This window comes from Dendrobates tinctorius, unplaced genomic scaffold (assembly GCF_039654945.1).
Source record: "Dendrobates tinctorius isolate UK_male_01 unplaced genomic scaffold, ASM3965494v1 ptg000058l, whole genome shotgun sequence".
In the NCBI taxonomy this organism is placed as follows: Eukaryota; Metazoa; Chordata; class Amphibia; order Anura; family Dendrobatidae; genus Dendrobates; species Dendrobates tinctorius.
Window position 1 is genome coordinate 98,863 of NW_027361726.1, and position 19,409 is coordinate 118,271.

Here is a 19,409-nt window from a genome sequence, read left to right on the forward strand (position 1 = left end):
CAGAAATATGTCCCATCATGATCCCCTTCTTGTAGTAATATGCCCCATCATTATCCCCTTCATGTAGAAATATGCCCCATCATAATCCCCTTCATGCAGAAATATGCCCCATCATGATCCCCTTCATGCAGAATTATGCCCCATCATGATCCCCTTCATGCAGAAATATGCCCCATCATGATCCCCTTCTTGTAGTAATATGCCCCATCATTATCCCCTTCATGTAGATATATGCCCCATCATGATCCCCTTCATGCAGAAATATGCCCCATCATTATCCCCTTATGTAGAAATATGCCCCATCATGATCCCCTTCATGTAGAAATTGCCCATTCCACCACCTCCATCATTTTCTCCTCCCCATCACTCCCATCATTGGCCCTCTCCCCATCACCCTCATCATTGTCACTCCCCATCACTGGCCCTCTCCCCAACACTGGCCATCTCCCCATCATTCGCCATCTCCCCATATCATTGACAAACACACAGTTAGGGTTGCGGATCGCATTAAATATAAAATATAAGGAAGTACGATCGCAACCCGGGGTCCACCGTGCAGAGATGGAAACTGCTGCTCAGTAATGGCAGAGCACTAGACACCAGGGGGTTAACCGCTGAACCGGTGTGTACAGGAGCGGACTCTGTTACCTCACAGAGCTGCTGGAACAAGTGCCAGAGCCTGTTTATCCTCACAGGACTCGGCAGGGGAGCGTTAGTGCTAAGACACAGGACTCTGCCCCAAGGACTCTGGATTAGAGCCCCTCTAGCCCCACTAGCGCTCAGCACCACAACCGCGGACACCTATAGAATGCTGTGCCCTGTTAGAAGTCACAGGGTGCAGCTGAACGTTGCTTACCGCACTATGTGTGTACAGCGCAGCTCTGGCGGACGCCACTAACCGGCCTAAACTCAGGCCTGAAAAGCGCATATGACGCGCATGGTGCCGCACTAACGGATGCTGCAGTACCTGCGGTAGCGTAGTGCCTTAGGTACAGTGGCGCACTTAGGCTCTAGCATGTGTGAGGAGTCGGGAGCACTGCAGCGCTAGTCAGTGCCACAACTCGGCGCTGACTCTGAACTCTAAACCCTACTAACGTGTATCAAAGGGAAGGGGGCGTTTCATAATGAGTCATTCAGCAGTTCACAAGCATCCATCATCACACACATCACTACCAATTACTGCTTATACTAGCGCATGGCCGTGCGGCCATGCGACTCTTTTATAGCAGCGCCCTTCCGGGACCTTCCTAGTGGTCCAATGGGAGCAGCAATAGGACCTGAGCAATAGGACCTGGGTCTGCTCTGGGGCAGTTTAGATTTCCCCTTTCTTGCTTTAGGCTTAGTTAGCTCTCCGGCTGTGCCGAGGCGGCTAGGATCATCGTAGGTACGCTCCATGGCTACTGCTAGTTGTGTGGATAGGATCAGGGGTCTGCAATCCGCTTAGTTACCAACCTCTCTGGTTTTCTGTGGCTTAGCTTGGGCTTGCTCTCCTCCTCGGTGACCCAATCACAACAGCGGTGGAAATTCTATTTGTTTTATTAGCTCCTGTCTGGGAAGTGATGGGGGGGGGGGGATGCTGTCAGAGGCATGTTCTTTATTTAATACGGTGCCTGCCGTTATTACAGCACCATTATTATGGCAGCATTGCATCGTCACAATCGCTGCGGTACTATTGCGACAGCACAACCGCAGTGCAGCCCCGCACCAGCGCCACCACTGCGGCAGTATCAAAACGCAAAACCCCACACTCCCAGCTTGGTCCCCAACATCCAAAATGGATTGGATGCAAAGGACCAAAATGAGAGGATGAAGCCCCACACACAAATGCTGCCGCTGCAATGGCGCCGGTGCAACACTGCCACATGGTGCACCCACAGTCTATGTACTGCAGCTGGATTGGAGTGGCCGCAGAGCAGTGCGCTCAACGGTTGGGTTAGACCGATCAGCGATCCCTACAGCCACCTCGGATGACCACTGCCCCGTTGTCCCCGTCCCCCTGTGCAGGCGTTAAGGCTGCGCCTGCAGGAGGGACGATGTTGGCCGAGGTCGTGATGACCCGGAAGTGACTTTTAGAAGATCAAAAGTGATGCGGGAAAGCTGGCCATGACGCGACGGCCCGAGCCCAGCACGTCCTGGCCTGCCTCCGTGAAATCTGAGGGGGTGGAGTCAGTAGCATGGCCCGCACAGCGTCCGGGTACAGCACGAGTGCCGGGTGAGGATGGGGGGCCGGCAGACTGCCCACACAAGCGCCGGCCCTCCAGGAAGAAGACAAGTGGGCCCACATCGGTGACCGACACGGGGGAGGCGGCGCTGTGGCACAGGGCACTGACGGACCCAGCCAAAGGGGAGGCTACCGGGGACTGGGCAGCACAGTACTGGGAGAGGCCAGGAGGGGCAGAAGTGGCTGGTGCCCCAGGGGAGGAGAGTGATGCCCGACCGAAGGCACGAATAGGGGGTCAGGAGAGGACACAGGGAGATGAGCACCGAGGCCAGTAAAAGGGGAATGAAGCCAATGCTCACCTTCCTGTGCTGCCCTCTGCCACAGGGCCTCCACCAGGACATCAGACACAGCCGCAGGGGGATCTGGGATCCTCTGGGGAAAAAAGGTTCCGGGGTGAGCCTGAGGAAAAAGAAGTTACTGATCCAGGCACCTGGATTTAACCCCTGTAGGTGTGACTATAGGACCCTACCCCTTTAATCCCATTGGACAGCTGGGCATCCCAATTAGTGCATCTCCTGGGGGGGTAGTGGGGGTGGGGATTGGGCACTGAACTGTATTTATTCTAGCTTGAGACATATGGGCTCCACAGTCATAGGCACGTTCCTTAATTAGTACTGAGCCTACCATTCAAGTTACAGTAGATGGTTTCCTCTGGTGAGCAGCACTCAAGTCTGACCACAGATTTTCAATTGAATGACGGTCTGGGCCACCCCAAAACATATACACGTTTCCCCTTAACCCCAGTGTGGTTTGCACGTTAATGACCAGGCCAATTTTTATAATTGTGACCAGTGTCACTTTATGAGGTAATAACTCTGGAATGCTTCAACGAATCCCACTGATTCTGAGACTGTTTGTTTTTTCGTGACATACTATAATTCATGAGTGGTTAAATTTCTTTAATATAACTTGCGTTTATTTATGAAAATTTAGTGAAACTTTGTAAATTTTTGCAATTTTTAAACTTTGAATTTTTATCCCCTTAAATCAGAGAGATAAGTCACACAAAATAGTTAGTAAATCACATTTCCCACATGACTACTTTACATCAGCACAATTTTTTAAGCAATTTTTTTGTTAGAAAGTTATAAGGGTTAAAAGTTGACCAGCTATTTCTCTTTTTTCCAGCAAAATCTACAAAACCATGTTTTTAGGGACCACCTCACATTTGAATTGACTTTGACGGGTCTATGTGATAGAAAACACCCAAAAGTGACACCATTGTAAAAACTGCACCTCTCAAGGTACTCAAAACCACATTCAAGAAGTTGATGAACCCTTCAGGTACTTCACCTGAATTTTTGGAATGTGGAAAAAAAATTTTTTTTTCCGCAAGTTTACTTTAGACCCAATTAAAAATGGACCCCAAAATTTGTGCATTTTCTCCTGAGCATGCAAATACCGCATATGTGGAGGAAAACAATTGTTTGGCCACACGACAGAGTTTGGAAGGGAAGGAGCGTCATTTGAGTTTTTGAATGCAAAATTTGCTGGAGCAATTACCGGACGCCATGTTGCGTTTGGAGAGCCCCTGATGTGCCTAAACAGTGAAAACTCTCAATAAGTGACCACATTTTGGAAGCTAGGCCCCCTCAAATAATGTATTTATATGTGTGGTGAGCACCTTGAACCTCCTGTTGCTTCACAGAAGTTTATAATGTTGAACCGTAAAGATAAAAAAATCAAATTTTCCAGACAAAATGTTATTTTAGCCACAATTTTTTTATTTTCACAAAGGTTAGAGGAGAAATTGCACCATGCAATTTGTTGTGCAATTTCTCCTGCGTACGTCGATAACCCCATATGTGGGGGAATTATACTTCTGATGGAGGGAAGTGGTGACATATTGGTGTTCAGATTTTGCTGGAATTGTTTGAGGGTGGCATGTCACATTGACAGAGCAGCTGAGATGCCAGAAAAACAGAAACCCCCCCCCCATATGTGAACTTATTTTACAAACTACACTCCCCAATGAATTTTGCCTCACAGAATTTTATACCAGTGAGTCGTGAAGATAGAATAAATTAAAATTTTACCACTAAAATGTTTTTTTTAGCTGCAAGTTTTTAATTTTTCTAAGGACTAATAGGAAATTTTTCTTAAAGCAAACTGAGGTCCATTTTTTCCTGAGTGCGCCAATATTTTGAAATATTTTTCAGGCACAGTGCAAAGCTCAAAAGGGAAGGAGTGCCATATTATAGTGCACATTTTACTGTTATGGTTTGCAGGTGCCATAACCCACTGGGAGAGGCCCTGAGTTGCCAGAACAGCAGAATTCCCCATAAGTGAACCCATTTTGCAAACTACACCTCTCAACAAATTCATCCAGGGGTGCAGTGATCATACTGACACCCCGGGTGTGTCACAGAATGTTATACCATTGGGCAGTGAAGAAATAGTAACTACATTTTACCACCAAAATTTAGTTTTAGCTCCAGATTTTACATATTCACATAAGAGGTGTGTAAAAATTGCACCAAAATTTGTCCCACAATTCCTACTGAACGTAGCAGTACCCCATGTGTGGCTATACAGTACTGCTTAGCCATACGGAGAGACTCTGGAGGGACAGAGCGCTATTTGCCTCCCGGAGCGCAGATTTTTCTAGAATAGTTTGCAGTCTCCATATACAAATCCCCTAAGTGCTTAAAGAGCAGACACCCCCCTCAAGTGACCCCGTTTTGGAAATGATACCCCTTTGGCAATTTATCTACTGTTGTTGTGACGATTTTGACTCCATGGGTGTTTTCTACAAACAATCAGCAATGAATGTTGTCGAGTGAAAATTGCAAACTGCCGTTGTAGCGACCAGTATGTTGTAGTGACCAGTACGTTAGGCCCAGCTCATGCTTTTGGAGACATGCACACGTAAGTTAGGCGGGCTGTCATTGCTTCAGAAATGCCAAACGTCGACGCTATATGTGGTTTAGACACTGGGAGTGTAGAATTTGCAGAATTTCTTTTGAGGGACAAGGAGCCATTTTATTTTTCCTGAACCATTGTACTACCAGTAATGTGGAAGCTCCGTATATATTTCTGTTACAGATGATGGACCTGAGAGGGACTTGCTTTTTTGCGTGGATTGAGTTGAAGCTTTTATTGGGAACATTTTTCATAACGTTTGGCATCACATTTATCAGGCGCTCTACGCTGAGCACTTACTTTGGGGTTTGCATCAAAATCTCCGAGTGACATGACAGATAAAACCCCCGTGGGATTCCATCACTATGAGGCTGCAGAGTTACTCTGGACTCTGTGCAATAGGGTAAATAATCAGCTGACCATGGAAGCACGGATCTCGTGTAGTCACACGTAAGGAAATCCAATGAATGAGCAAAATCCAGCTTCCAAAATGTACAAAAAGTTTATTAGGGCAAAAAAAGAGATACCAGGTACAAGCCGCATCAGTGTGAAGTGGCGGTAGCAACGCGTTTCGAACAATTAGTTTTTTCTTAAAAAAAGAACTTATTGTTCGAAACGCGTTGCTACTGCCACTTCGCACTGGTGCGACTTGTCCATGATATCTCTGTTTTTATGCCCTAATAAACTTTTTGTACATTTTGGAAGCTGGATTTTTCTCATTCATTACTCTGGACTCTGTCTGTCCTCTGTTCAGCGTTGTCCTTAATTTTAGAGGTGCCCAAAACTATGGTGGACCGCGTTTTTATCCAAGCCTAAAAAGACTGACACTGCCGGATCATAGGTCCTATGGTGTTCACAGTTCCTCCATCTACCTCATTATAGGGAATCTTCCCCCGGCGGTTCTATCTCTATCACGTATTTCAGAGATTTACACGGAAACCCCTGTTTAAGCGTTCGGTGTAGAGCGCAGGATAAATGCGCGCCAAGCCTTACTACGATATTTTCGAGGCAGAATGAACAAATCAACAGCAGGTGAAGAATTGGTTTTATATATTTTCAACGCCATTCCTTGTGTGGTATAAGTGATTAGGTGACTTTATTCTTTGGGTCGGTGCGATTACAGCAATACTAGATTTATACTGGGTTTTTTATTTTTGGCTGCTGTCACACACTAAAAGATGCTTTTTTTTTGTAAGAATTAGTTTTTGCATCGCCATATTTTGACAGCTATAATTTTTTCATATTTCAGCCCATAGAGTCATGTGAGGTTTTGTTTTTCGCGGGACGAGTTGACGTTTTTGTTTTTTTTGGTATCTTTTTCGGGCACATGACATTTTTTGATCGCTTTTTGTTCCGATTTTTGTGGAGGCAGAATGAACAAAAACCAGGATTTTTTTTCTATGTTCTGCGTGTGGCCAGACGGAAGCCTCTCCTCAGTGCCAGACGTTTGAAAGCCCGCATAGAATTTGCTAAAAAATACATGAAGGACTCCCAGACTTTGAGAAATAAGATTCTTTGGTCTGATGAGACGAAGATAGAACTTTTTGTTGATAATTCTAAGATGTATGTGTGGCGAAAACCAGGCACTGCTCATCACATGCCCAATACAATCCCAACAGTAGTGGCAGCATAAGGCTGTGGGGGTGTTTTTCAGCTGCAGGGACAGGACAGCTGGTTGCAATTGAAGGAAACATGAATGCGGCCAAGTACAGTGATATCCTGGATGAAAACCTATTTCAGAGTGCTCTGGACCTCAGACTTGGCCGAAGGTTCACCTTCCAACAAGACAATGACCCTATGCACACAGCTAAAATAACAAAGGAGTGGCATCAGAGCAACTCTGTGACCATTCTTCACTGGCCCAGCCCGAGCCCTGACGTTAACCCAATTGAGCATCTCTGGAGAGACCTGAAAATGGCTGTCCACCAACATTCACCATCCAACCTGACAGAACTGGAGAGGATCTGCCAGGTAGAATGGCAGAGGATCCCCAAATCCAGGTGTGAAAAACTTGTTTCATCATTCCCAAGAAGACTCATGGCTGTACTAGCTCAAAAGGGTGCTTCTACTCAATACTGAGCAAAGGGTCTGAATACTTATGACCATGTGATATTTCAGTTTATATTTCTAATTAATTTGCAAAAATTTCTACATTTTGTTTTTTTTTTCAGTCAAGATGGGGTGCAGAGTGTACATTAATGAAAAAAATGAACTTTTTTGAATTTACCAAATGGCTGGAATGAAACAAAGAGTGAAAAATTTAAAGGGGTCAGAATACTTTCCGTACCCACTGTATATTGGATAGATAGATATGGGATAGCTAAGTGTGAGAAAATAGATATGGGACAGATAATAAGAAGGCATGTATGGGATAAATAGATGTAGCTTTATTGTGCAGCTATCAGCTGAGCCATGCCACTGCTGAATTGTACCGTGTGTCGGTACGGGAAGGCCGAAGCAATAAGAAGGTTGAGGTTCCGGCAGAGAGTGAGCATGGCATCAGTTGTGGCATTACGTGTACTGTATTCTCTGAACAGAACAGGAAAACACTATTCAGGGTGTTACCAGCTCCTCCAGAAGCAGGTCCAGAATGATCCCATTCCTAAGTGTGTTATCTAGACTAGGGTTCCCCAACTTTAGTCCTCAAGGCCCACCGACAGGTCATGTTTTCAGGATTTCCTTAGTATTGCTGAGGTGATAATTGCATCACCTGTACAATACAAGGGAAATGCTGAAAACATGACCTGTTGGTGGGCCTTGAGAACTGGAGTTGGGGAACCATGATCTAGACAACGGTGCAGAATGCTACTGATGGAATATATTGCAAGCTGTCAGCATTCAGCAGTTTAGATACACAGACACAAAATAGGAAAAGAGTCCTGACAACTCCTTTTAAGTATTAAATTATAGATAAAGACTGAAGATGTTTTTAATGTATATAGGAAGGTATTGCCTTTGGATATTCACTACTCTTTTCTTTTTTTGACATTTAGAACTAATTCAGATTCTGCACTGCATCAAAGTACAATGAATCCCAGTCAACAAGAAGCCTTCAGTGGAATCTCTCCGGATATTTCGCAAAAGAGAGGTAATAATGTAGTTTTTATACATTTTTCATGCGTTTAACCAAACTCTGTAAGTATTGCCTTTGAAGGTGAAACTATGTTGGTTAGAATTTGATGCCTTTAGTGTTTCCTTTTGCACTTTATTGTGCCTAATGTTTCCACGTTTGGTACCAGTTTCTTCAAATGTGATAAAATGAAGTACTTGGTAAGAATTAAGTACTCAAATTCCCATTACACATAAAATTTAAATAACCTCTTCCCTTCACAGCCAACTTTTTTTTTACACCTTTGTATTTTTTTTTGTCTTTTTCAAAAAGCCATTACTTAGGGTAGTGTTCTATGGAAATGTCCAGAATCAGTGTGTCGTGAAAAGCAAATAAAAAAAAAAAAAAAAATTCCATTTATTTTTTTACTTATTTTTTATTAAGTTCATGATTCTTTAGATTATGGCAGCAACAAAATTATCGATTTTTTTTTTAAAGAAATTTGACCTGTGGAAGGTTTTTTATGTTTATAATTGATACAATTTTGCAGTATATACTGGAGAAGGTCTAAATTTGCACTTTTTGAGGGAAGAGTCCTTCTTTAGATAAAGACCTGGTGTGACAAATTTATAAAGTTAGCATAATAGCCAAGGTCATTATATTGTACAATAATCACACTGATTGTAGTAATGATATTAATACAACTGAAAAATCATACACAATACAGAAAATATTGATACTGCAAACTAGATTAGATTCATAGATGGTGGTTTAACATATTAGTAAAAACAATCACAAAATATTTGGCTTAAGCTTATTGTTTAGTGGCACTGAAATGCAAAATGATTGGCAGTAGCGGGCAAGTGTCCACCAATCAGATAAAATGGTGAGTGGTTTTTGCTAAATCTCTTAAAGGATGTTTTCACTTCCATCTTTTTTTCCGCATTTAATTGAACTGGTATAAATAGACAGGAAAAACGCTGAAAGAACTGAAATGCTGTGATTTAAAAAAAAATTGCACTGCAGCTCAGAAGAACCCAATAAAAAAAAACTGATCATATAATTTAGACTTTACATAACTAATTTGTTTTGCTGCTACTGTAAAACACTGCATTATTTTTTGCACAAGAAATGCATAGAAAAACCTGCAAAAAAGCTTTGCGTGAACATGCCGATACTGTTAGGTCATTGTCTCCAGATAGTTGCTTAGTGGCTCTGAGATGCTTGATATGTTTGGTGGCTAAAGGTGTCCTCCAATCCGGCTGGAATGGGGAGTGGTCTTCACTGAAACTTCAATGTTAAGTCACACTAGTGTTACACTAAGGCTATGTGAACGTGTTGTGTATTTGCTTGCAGAAATTTCTGCAAGGTTTCTGCATCTCTTGGCAAAAAACGCAATGGAAAATACGTGCATTTTTGCATGAGTTTTTGAAAATCCATAGAGCTAAATAAAGATATATCATTAAAAAAAAAAAAAGAATTGTAATGTCATTTCCTTGTTCATCCTCTTCTTTTACATTTTCCATTTTGGAATTGAAGACCATAATGTCATTACATACTATGCTCAAATTTATAATGTTTACACACACAAATATAAGTGAATGTATATGTAATACCAAGACCAAGGTTTAGTAATGATCAGGTGTCAGCCAGATATCCTCATTAATAAACTGGTACATAAAGAGTTAAATAAACACACACAGTCACCAGCCTATGTAGGAGCATTAACATAATTAACCTACATATGCTGTAACATAACAGCAACTGTCAGAAATCTGCGTGAAATGCAATATCTGTTTATTTTTTAAAAAAAAAAAATTACATGGGCTCCCGCATAATTTTTACAACCAGCAGAGGGAAAGCCGAGGGCTGAGGTTAATATTCTGGGAAAGGAGCCAATAGCCATAAAGGTTCCCAGGCTATTAAGATCAGCTCAGAGCTGTTTGCTTAGCCTTTACTGGCTAGTTTAAAGGGGAACCCCAGAAAAATATTGACATGGGATCCCCCTATAAAATCGAACCAGCAAAGGCTAGGTAGACAGCTGCGGGCTGATTTTAATAGCCTGGGAAGGGGCCATGGCTATTGGCACCCCTCAGGCTAAAAACATCAGCTCTCAGCCGCCCCAGAAATGACTAATCTTATAGATGCGTCAATTTTGACACTTAGCCTCGCTGTTCCCACACTCTCTGTAGCAGTAGCAAGTGGGGTTCAGGTGACATCAGGTCTACAGGTTAGTAATGGAGAGGCGTCTATAAGACACCTGTTATGATTGAGTCACCGTAGGAGGCAAAAACAGAAATGCACGCTAAGTCCAGAAAACCAGAGAGGTTGGCAGCTATCGGATTGCAGACCCCTGAACTTATCAACACAACTAGCAGTAGCCGTGGGGTTTCCTACGATGCCCTAGACCCCTCGATCACAGCCGGAGGACTAGATAGCCTAAAGACAGAAGGGGAAATCTAAACTGCCCCAGAGCAGACCCCAAAGCAAAAGGCAGCCCCCCACATATAATGACGGTGAAGCAAGAAGAAAGAACACAACACAGACAGAAAGATAGACTGAGCAAAGACGGGGCCCAAGCTAACTAGATAGGAAAGGACAGGAAGGCTGCTGTCTGGAATCCGTGAAAAACCCTATGAAAATAAGAGCCAACAGACTGACAGTGAAAAAGGCCCTGAAGACGCTAGGCTTCAAAAAGACTATGTCAGTACTCAGGAATATTCTGAAGACAGAGCAACCGGCAAAAGGAGATTCAGCTCACCCCAGCAGGGAATGGCAGAATCCAGAAAAGCAAGGCAAACAAAAACAAAACACAAATGCAAAAAGGCAAAGCAGAAAACTTAGCTTTAGAGGAGCAGGAATCAGACTGGTGTCCTAGAAGTCCACAGAGAAATCACCCGCAGGGCAGAAGGGCGTCGGCAGCCTTATATCCAGTCCGTGACTCCACTCAGCCAGTCATCATCCTTAGGCTCAGGTGCCTGATAATCAGGCTCATTACCTTCCTTTACCAGAATAGGGAGTTCACCAGAATCCAGTGACGAAGGGGAAAATGAACTCACAACAGACACCTATCCATTACTATCCCCATAGTGATATTGTATAAAAACACAGACACCCAGAATAAAGTCCTTTATTTGAAATAATCACACAGACTCCTTTATTGAATCTAAATTTACCATACTTACTGAACGCCTAATCCCCGACACCCTCGTCTCCTGGAAACAATCAAAAAATAATAAACCAACATATAATAATACTATCCTGTCCGACGTAGTCCACTTAATACCTACTGTCCCATGGCGATCTGACATGTAGAACAGTCACATCGGGAGATGTGACTTCTCTACCCAGCCTCCGGCGATACACTGACAGGAGGTAATCGCTCCCATAGTGTATCTCTGTGCTGCTGTGAGAGTTGACCAGAGTTCATCAGTTATGGTGCTCTTACAGCACTACCGCTGTGTGAGAACTTTTCACGCAGCTGTGCCGTGAGAGCATCGGAGCTGATAAGCTGATGAACTCCGGTGAACCCTCACAGCGGCTCAGTGATACACTGCGGTAGCAATTACCTCCTGTCAGTGTATTGCCGGCGGCCAAGTTACATCGACGTGGGACACTCGGTATTAAATGGACTACGGCGGAAAGGTGAGAATATGTTGGTTTAATAATTTTGACTGTTTGCAGGAGACACGGGCATCGGGGACTAGGCGTTCAGCGAGTATGTATTTTGTTTGTGGATATGTATGTAATTATGTTAATGTTTTGATTTTTTCTTACATTTGAACACAAGCACTGAATGATGAGACTATTCTCCAATCATCGGCTCATGCTGCCTCTGTTATACAGTTAGGTCCATATATATTTGGACAGAGACAACATTTTTCTAATTTTGGTTCTAGACATTACCACAATTAATTTTAAACAAAACAATTCAGATGTAGTTGAAGTTCAGACTTTCAGCTTTCATTTGAGGGTATCCACATTAAAATTGGATGAAGGGTTTAGGAGTTTCAGCTCCTTAACATGTGCCACCCTGTTTTTAAAGGGACCAAAAGTAATTGGACAATTGACTCCAAGGCTATTTCACGGGCAGGTGTGGGCAATCCCTTCATTATGTCATTCTCAATTAAGCAGATAAAAGGCCTGGAGTTGATTTGAGGTGTGGTGCTTGCATTTGGAAGGTTTTGCTGTGAAGGAAACATGCGGTCAAAGGAGCTCTCCATGCAGGTGAAACAAGCCATCCTTAAGCTGCAAAAAACAGAAAAAACCCATCCGAGAAATTGCTACAACATTAGGAATGGCAAAATCTACAGTTTGGTACATCCTGAGAAAGAAAGCAAGCACTGGTGAACTCATCAATGCAAAAAGACCTGGGCGCCCACGGAAGACAACAGTGGTTGATGATTGCAGAATAGTCTCCATGGTGAAGAGAAACCCCTTTACAACAGCCAGCCAAGTGAATAACAGTCTCCAGGAGGTAGGCATATCAATATCCGAATCTACCATAAAGAGAAGACTGCATGAAAGTAAATACAGAGGATTCACTGCACGGTGCAAGCCACTCATAAGCATCAAGAATAAAAAGGCTAGACTGGACTTTGCTAAAAAACATCTAAAAAAGCCATCACAGTTCTGGAAGAACATTCTTTGGACAGATGAAACCAAGATCAACCTCTACCAGAATGATGGAAAGAGAAAAGTATGGCGAAGGCGTGGTACACCTCATGATCCAAAAGCTTACCACATCATCTGTAAAACACGGCGGAGGCAGTATGATGGCTTGGGCATGCATGGCTGCCAGTGGCACTGGGTCACTAGTGTTTATTGATGATGTGACACAGGACAGAAGCAGCCAAATGAATTCTGAGGTATTCAGAGCCATACTGTGTGCTCAGATCCAGCCAAATGCAACCAAACTGATTGGTCATCGTTTCATACTACAGATGGACAATGACCTAAAACATAAAGCAAAAGCAACCCAGGAGTTTATTAAAGCAAGGAAGTGGAATATTCTTGAATGGCCAAGTCAGTCACCTGATCTCAACCCAATTTAGCATGCATTTCACTTGTTAAAGACTAAACTTCAGACAGTAAGGCCCACAAACAAACAGCAACTGAAAACCACCGCAGTGAAGGCCTAGCAGAGCATCAAAAAGGAGGAAACACAGCGTCTGGTGATGTCCATGAGTTCAAGACTTCAGGCAGTCATTGCCAACAAAGGGTTTTCAACCAAGTACTAGAAATGAACATTTTATTTACAATTATTTAATCTCACCAATTACTTTTGGTCCCTTTAAAAACAGGGCGGCACATGTTAAGGAGCTGAAACTCTTAAACCCTTCATCCAATTTTAATGTGGATACCCTCAAATGAAAGCTGAAAGTCTGAACCTCAAATGCATCTGAATTGTTTTGTTTAAAATTCATTGTGGTAATGTCTAGAACCAAAATTAGAAAAATGTTGTCTCTGTCCGAATATATATGGACCTAACTGTATGTGACAAAGGACTTAGCCGGATGGGAATAGTAGTCCCATCAGATGACGCCTAAATACAGTCACTCTGGGCTGTTCGTCTCATGGGTACAGACACACACACACACACACACACACACACACATTCTCTGTCCACCCACTCTTCCTCCTTCTGACATGATTTCCTTTGGCAATCTGTAGCATTTTTGGCAGCATATCTGAAGCAAATACACAGCAAATATGCAAACATTTTTCCAGCTGCGTTTTTGCTTTAGATTTGACTGACTCAATTAACCCCTTAATCCCATATGACGTACTATCCCGTCCATGTGCCCTGGGACTTAATTCCCAGGGACGGGATAGTACGTCGTAGCGATCAGCGGCGCCCACATGGTGAGCGCCGCTGATCGCGGCCGGGTGTCAGCTGATTATCACAGCTGACACCCGGCACAATGTGTCAGGGGCGGTCACGGACCGCCCCCGACACGTTAACCCTTTGCACACCGCGATCAAACACGATCGCGGTGTATCGGGGGTTAAAGGGAAGCATCGGCAGGGAGGGGGCTCCCTCCGTGCTTCCCTGAGCCCCCTACGGCAGCGCAATGTGCAGCGCTGCTGCTGGGGGCTCCTTCCCTGCAGGCCCCCGAATCCAAGATGGCGACGGGGGCCTGCAGGGAGCCGGCTTCCTCAGTGCCTGCAAAGCGCAGGCACGAGGAAGCCTGCACTGCCTGTGATAGATCGCTGATCTGTCACAGTGATCTGTGATGTGACAGATCAGCGATCTGTCACAGGACAGTGATGTGCCACCTGGGACAATGTAATAAAGTAAAAAAAGAAAAAAAAAGTGTTAAAATAATTAAAAAAAAAAAATCGCCAAATTAATTAGAAAAAAAAAATCCCCCAATAAATTCATTTTTTGGAAATAAAAAGAAACCAAAACAATAAAAGTACACATTTTGGTATCGCTGCGTCCGTAACGACCTGCCCTATAAAACTGTCCCATTAGTTAACCCCTTTAATGAACCCCTTAAAAAATAAAAAAAATAAGCGAAGCAAAAAATAATGATTTATTATCATACCGCCGAACAAAAAGTGCAATAATGCGCGATCAAAAAGACGCATATAAATATGCATGGTACCGCTGAAAACGTCATCTTGTCCCACAAAAAACGAGCTGCCATACAGCATAATCAGCGAAAATTTAAAAAAGTTATAGCTCGCAGAATAAAGCGATGCAAAAATAATTATTTTTTATATAAAATAGTTTTCATTGCATAAAACCGACAAAACATAAAAAAACGACCTAAATGAGGTATCGCTGTAACCGTACTGACCCGAAGAATAAAGCCGCTTTATCAATTTTATCGCACACGGAACGGTGTAAACGCACCCCCCAAAAAGAAATTCATGAAACGCTGGTTTTTGTTCCTTCTGCGTCCCAAAAATCGGAGTAAAAAGCGATCAAAAAATGTCACGTGCCTGAAAATGGTACCAATAAAAACGTCAACTCGTCCCGCAAAAAATAAGACCTCAAATGACCCAAAATACGGAAAAATGATAGCTCTCAATATGTGGTGATGCAAAAACTATTTTTACAATAAAAAGCGTCTTTTAGCGTGTGACAGCTGCCAAATATAAAAACCGCCATAAATAGTAAATCAAACCCCCCGTTATCACCCCCTTAGTTAGGGAAAAATAATAAAATTAAAAGAAAATATATTTATTTCCATTTTCCCATTAGGGCTAGGACTAGGGTTAGGGGTGTGTTGGGGTTAGGGTTGGAGTTAGAATTGGGGGTTTCCACTGTTTGGGCACATCAGGTGCTCTCCAAATGCAACATGGTGTCTGATCTCAATTCCAGCCAATTCTGACTTGAAAAAGTCAAATGGTGGTCCTTCCCTTCCAAGCTCTGCCATGCGCCCAAACAGTGTTTTACCCTCACATATGGGGTATCAGCGTACTGAGGACAAATTGCAAAACAACTTTTGGGATCCAATTTCTCCTGTTACCCTTAGGAAAATAAAAAAATTGGGAGCAAAAATATCATTTTTGTGGAAAAAAAATGATTTCTCCTTCGTCTCATTGGGGGACACAGGTACTGTGGGTGTATGCTACTGCCGTTTGGAGGCTGACACTAAGTATACAAAAAAAAGTTAGCTCCTCCGCCGCATACACCCTCGCCCCGATTACGGGTCGAAACCAGTTTTTTGCTTAGTGTCCTATGGAGGCACATGCAGTCTGGATCTCTCCAGACTATTTTTTTTTGTTTTCTTGCTATGAAGAGGAGACAGGGGCGACGGATCCTATTGAAAGGGTCCGATCTCCCCAAACCATCAACGGGCGAGCACGCGTTGAGTATCGCCTCCGCATTTCCTTTCCCGCACCGAGGGACATCTCTGGGACTTTTCCCCGGACATCTATTTTTCTTTTTTATTTTATGAAAATGAGACAGGGGCAACGCATCCTATTGAAAGGATCCGATTTCCCCAAACCATCAACGGGCGAGCACGTGCGAGTGTCCCTCCACGTATCCTTTCCTGCACCGTGGGACATTATGCCAGACTTAGCCCTGTCCACCCCTAGGTATTGAAACCATGGGCTTGCACAGAGGCACAAGACTAGTCTGTACGGCCCCCACTGCTCCACCAACGCAAGACGGCGGTGCTGCATGCTGGCGGACGGTCCCTCTCCTCGCCCCTGCAGGGCAGACGGAGCTAGGGTGCCTGCACCGTCCTAAAATCAAATACCCCAGGTGCCGCTACCGAGTGAAGGCCATGATGTAGGTATGGAGCTGGGGAGGGATCTGGGCGCTCACCCGCGGGCCGGCACAGCCAGCGGAGGGGAGCAGTGTGGGGGATCCGGATCGCCGGGTTAGCGGGGGCGCCTGCGCTCGAGTGGGCAAACGGGTCTAATTTAGCTCGCGGCTTCGGCCTAGGCCGCGGGTGGAAGTCCCGCCCCCCCAGCGCGACGTCATATCCGGCGCCCGCCCTAGCCATAAAATTGAGGCTCCGGCTTCAGAGCAGGGTAGGCTGCGATCAGAAGAGGCACTCGCAGCCTACCCAGAGGTGAAGGAGCGCATCGGAGGTAGACCAGGAGCGCGGGGGGACACACAGGAGCAGGGTAAGTGCGACCCCGTCCCGGAGCTACGCTACATGCATTTAAGGGTTACCCTCCTCCTCCTCCTCCTTTCCCCTCGAACTCTCATAGGAGTTGGCCTAAGCAGCAATATGTCTGGGAAAGGAAAAACGCACACGTTCCTTTATGCCGCATGCGTTTCCTGTGGGGTGATGTTCCCACGAGCGCAGACTATTAAATTATGTGAAGCCTGTGATTCAGAACGCGCCCAGGAGCCCTCCCCTGCAACGGAGCCCAGGGGTCTGTATCCCCTGGAATGGGCGCTTTCACTTTCTCGGTCTATGGTTTCGCTTACGAAGGCGATTGAGACCCTTCAGGCCCCGGATAGGGGTAGAGACGACGGCTCGCCTGTTGGGGAGGGTTCATCCAAATCACAAGAGCCTCCGGCCTGCAGGGGCCGCACACTCTCTAGGCAGACGCATAGGAAGAGAACCCACACTGCATCTCCAGGCCCCAACGGTGCTTCGGCATCAGTGAGTGCGGCGTCTCGCTCACCATCACCTTTTTCCGGGAGCAAGCAGAGTTCAGGTTATGACGGGGAGGAATCCTTGGATCTGGATACCCCGGGGTGTCGGGAGACGGTAGACAGTCTCATTGAAGCGGTCAATCAGACTTTGGGTATTGAGGAGGACGTCTCTCTAACCGCAGGTCATAAGGTATCCTTTAAGAAGGCCGGGAGACCGCATAGAGTATTTAGCACTCATCCAGAGATCGAGGACATAGTGCAGCGACACAGGGAACGTCCAGACAAGCGTTTTTCGGGCCAAAAAACGCTATAAACAAGATATCCGTTTGCACCAGAGCTCTGTAAGAAATGGACGGAATCTCCGGTTGTGGATCCCCCAGTGTCACGCCTGGCCTCGAGATCTTTGTTGTCAGTGCCTAGTGGTTCTTCTATTAAAGACCCCACGGATCAGCTCATAGAAAATTTAGCCCGCTCGGTGTATGAGGCTTCAGGATCAGCACTCTCTCCTTCACTTGCAGCAACATGGGCCGCCAAGGCCATGATGTCATGGTCAGATTCTTTAAATAAGGTCCTACAGGATAGAGACCTGCCGATGGAAGTATCTAAGATAGCAGGTCAGATCGCGATGGCAGGTGACTATTTAATCAATGCGTCCTTGGATGCGGCGAATTGCGCAGCACTAGCGGCGGTGAATGCAATCGCCATTAGGAGAGCCTTGTGGTTAAGGCTATGGCGGGCTGATTCGATTTCCAAGAAATCCTTGACTTCCCTGCCTTATTAGGGTAGCCGCCTATTTGGGGAAAAATTAGACAAGCTCATCTCAGATGCTACGGGGGGGGGGGGGGGGGGAAGCAGCTTTCTCTCACAACAGAAGATTAAACTGCCATTTCGTCAGCCTCAGGCGCGCTTTCGAGCATTTTGCAGCCCCGGGTGGATGGCAGCGCCCAATTCTTCCACCCCAGCTCGCTACAACCAGGACAGGGAGCGTCAGGTCACGTATAGGGCCAACCCGCTGGGTAGGATGCGAGGCCGCTCGCCCAGGTCAAGGGGAGCCAGATCCCAGAGGCCCTCAGCGAAATGACTCGGGGCATTCGGTACCCGAAGACGGCAGAGTGGGCGGACGTCTATTCAGGTTCTGCCACGTTTGGGTCACGGTGACACGTGACGCATGGGTGGCGGAACTAGTGTCGTCGGGGGACAAAATAGAATTTGTCAGAGATCCTCCAAGACGATTTTTTTTTTTTACCGGCTGCCCAAAGCAGAATCCCGGGCAGAGGCGTTGCTAGGGGCCATCAAGGTGCTGCAGCGCAACAGGGTCGTTGTCCCTGTACCAGAGTACGAGAAAACTCAAGGTTTTGATTCCAACCTGTTCGCGGTCCCCAAGAAGGACGGGACAGTAAGGCCGGTTCTGGACTTAAAGCTCCTGAACAGGTTCATCAGAATCAGGCACTTTCGAATGGAATCTCTCCATTCAGTTGTATCGTCCATGGAGCAGGGAGAATGCTTGGCCTCGATCGATGTCCAGGATGCTTTCCTGCACGTCCCTATTTTTCCCCAGCATCAAAGATTCCTACGTTTTGCAATCGATGGTCGGCATTTCCAATTTGTGGCTCTGCCTTTCGGGTTGGCCACCGCCCCCAGAGTGTTCACGAAGGTAATGGCGGTCGTCATGGCCATTCTACATTCTTGGGGCATAGTGGTTTTACCGTACTTAGACAACCTCTTAGTGAAGGGTCCGTCTTTTCGGGCATGCGAGGAGAATGTCAGCATCACGCTGGATACCCTGTCTCGCCTAGGATGGTTGGTCAACGGGAAGAAGTCATCCCTTGTCCCAGCTCAGAGGATCTCATTCCTAGGGATGATTTTCGACACCTCCTGAGGGTTGGTAATTCTCCCTCGGGACAAGGCTCCAGCGCTCCGTCAGGGAGTTCGGAATCTTCAACAACCAGGCCCTCACACCATTCGATTCGGGATGAGGGTCCTAGGGAGGATGGTGGCGGCAATGGAAGCGATTCCGTTTGCCCAATTTCATCTTCGTCCCCTGCAGCACGCTCTCTTGACATCTTGGGACAAGAGTCCATTCACGCTCGATCATCAGTGCAGGTTGTCCCCTCGAGTCAGACGGTCACTTTGGTGGTGGACGCGCGACTCCTCTCTTCTTCAGGGAAAGCCCTTTCCCCCAGATCACTGGTTGGTGATCACAA

General features: G+C 45.5%; 1 protein-coding gene across 5 annotated transcripts in view; it reads left to right on the forward strand.

Moving 5' to 3' along the window:
• The window catches only part of CRTC1 (CREB regulated transcription coactivator 1), a 239,625-nt gene that overhangs the window by 46,784 nt on the left and 173,432 nt on the right, over nt 1-19,409 (forward strand). For all 5 annotated transcript variants that reach the window (XM_073577901.1, XM_073577900.1, XM_073577903.1 and 2 more), the window contains one exon: nt 8,077-8,171. In XM_073577901.1, the coding sequence (XP_073434002.1) occupies nt 8,111-8,171 (61 nt within the window). In that variant the 5' untranslated portion in view covers nt 8,077-8,110. The remainder of the gene's footprint in view (nt 1-8,076; nt 8,172-19,409) is intronic.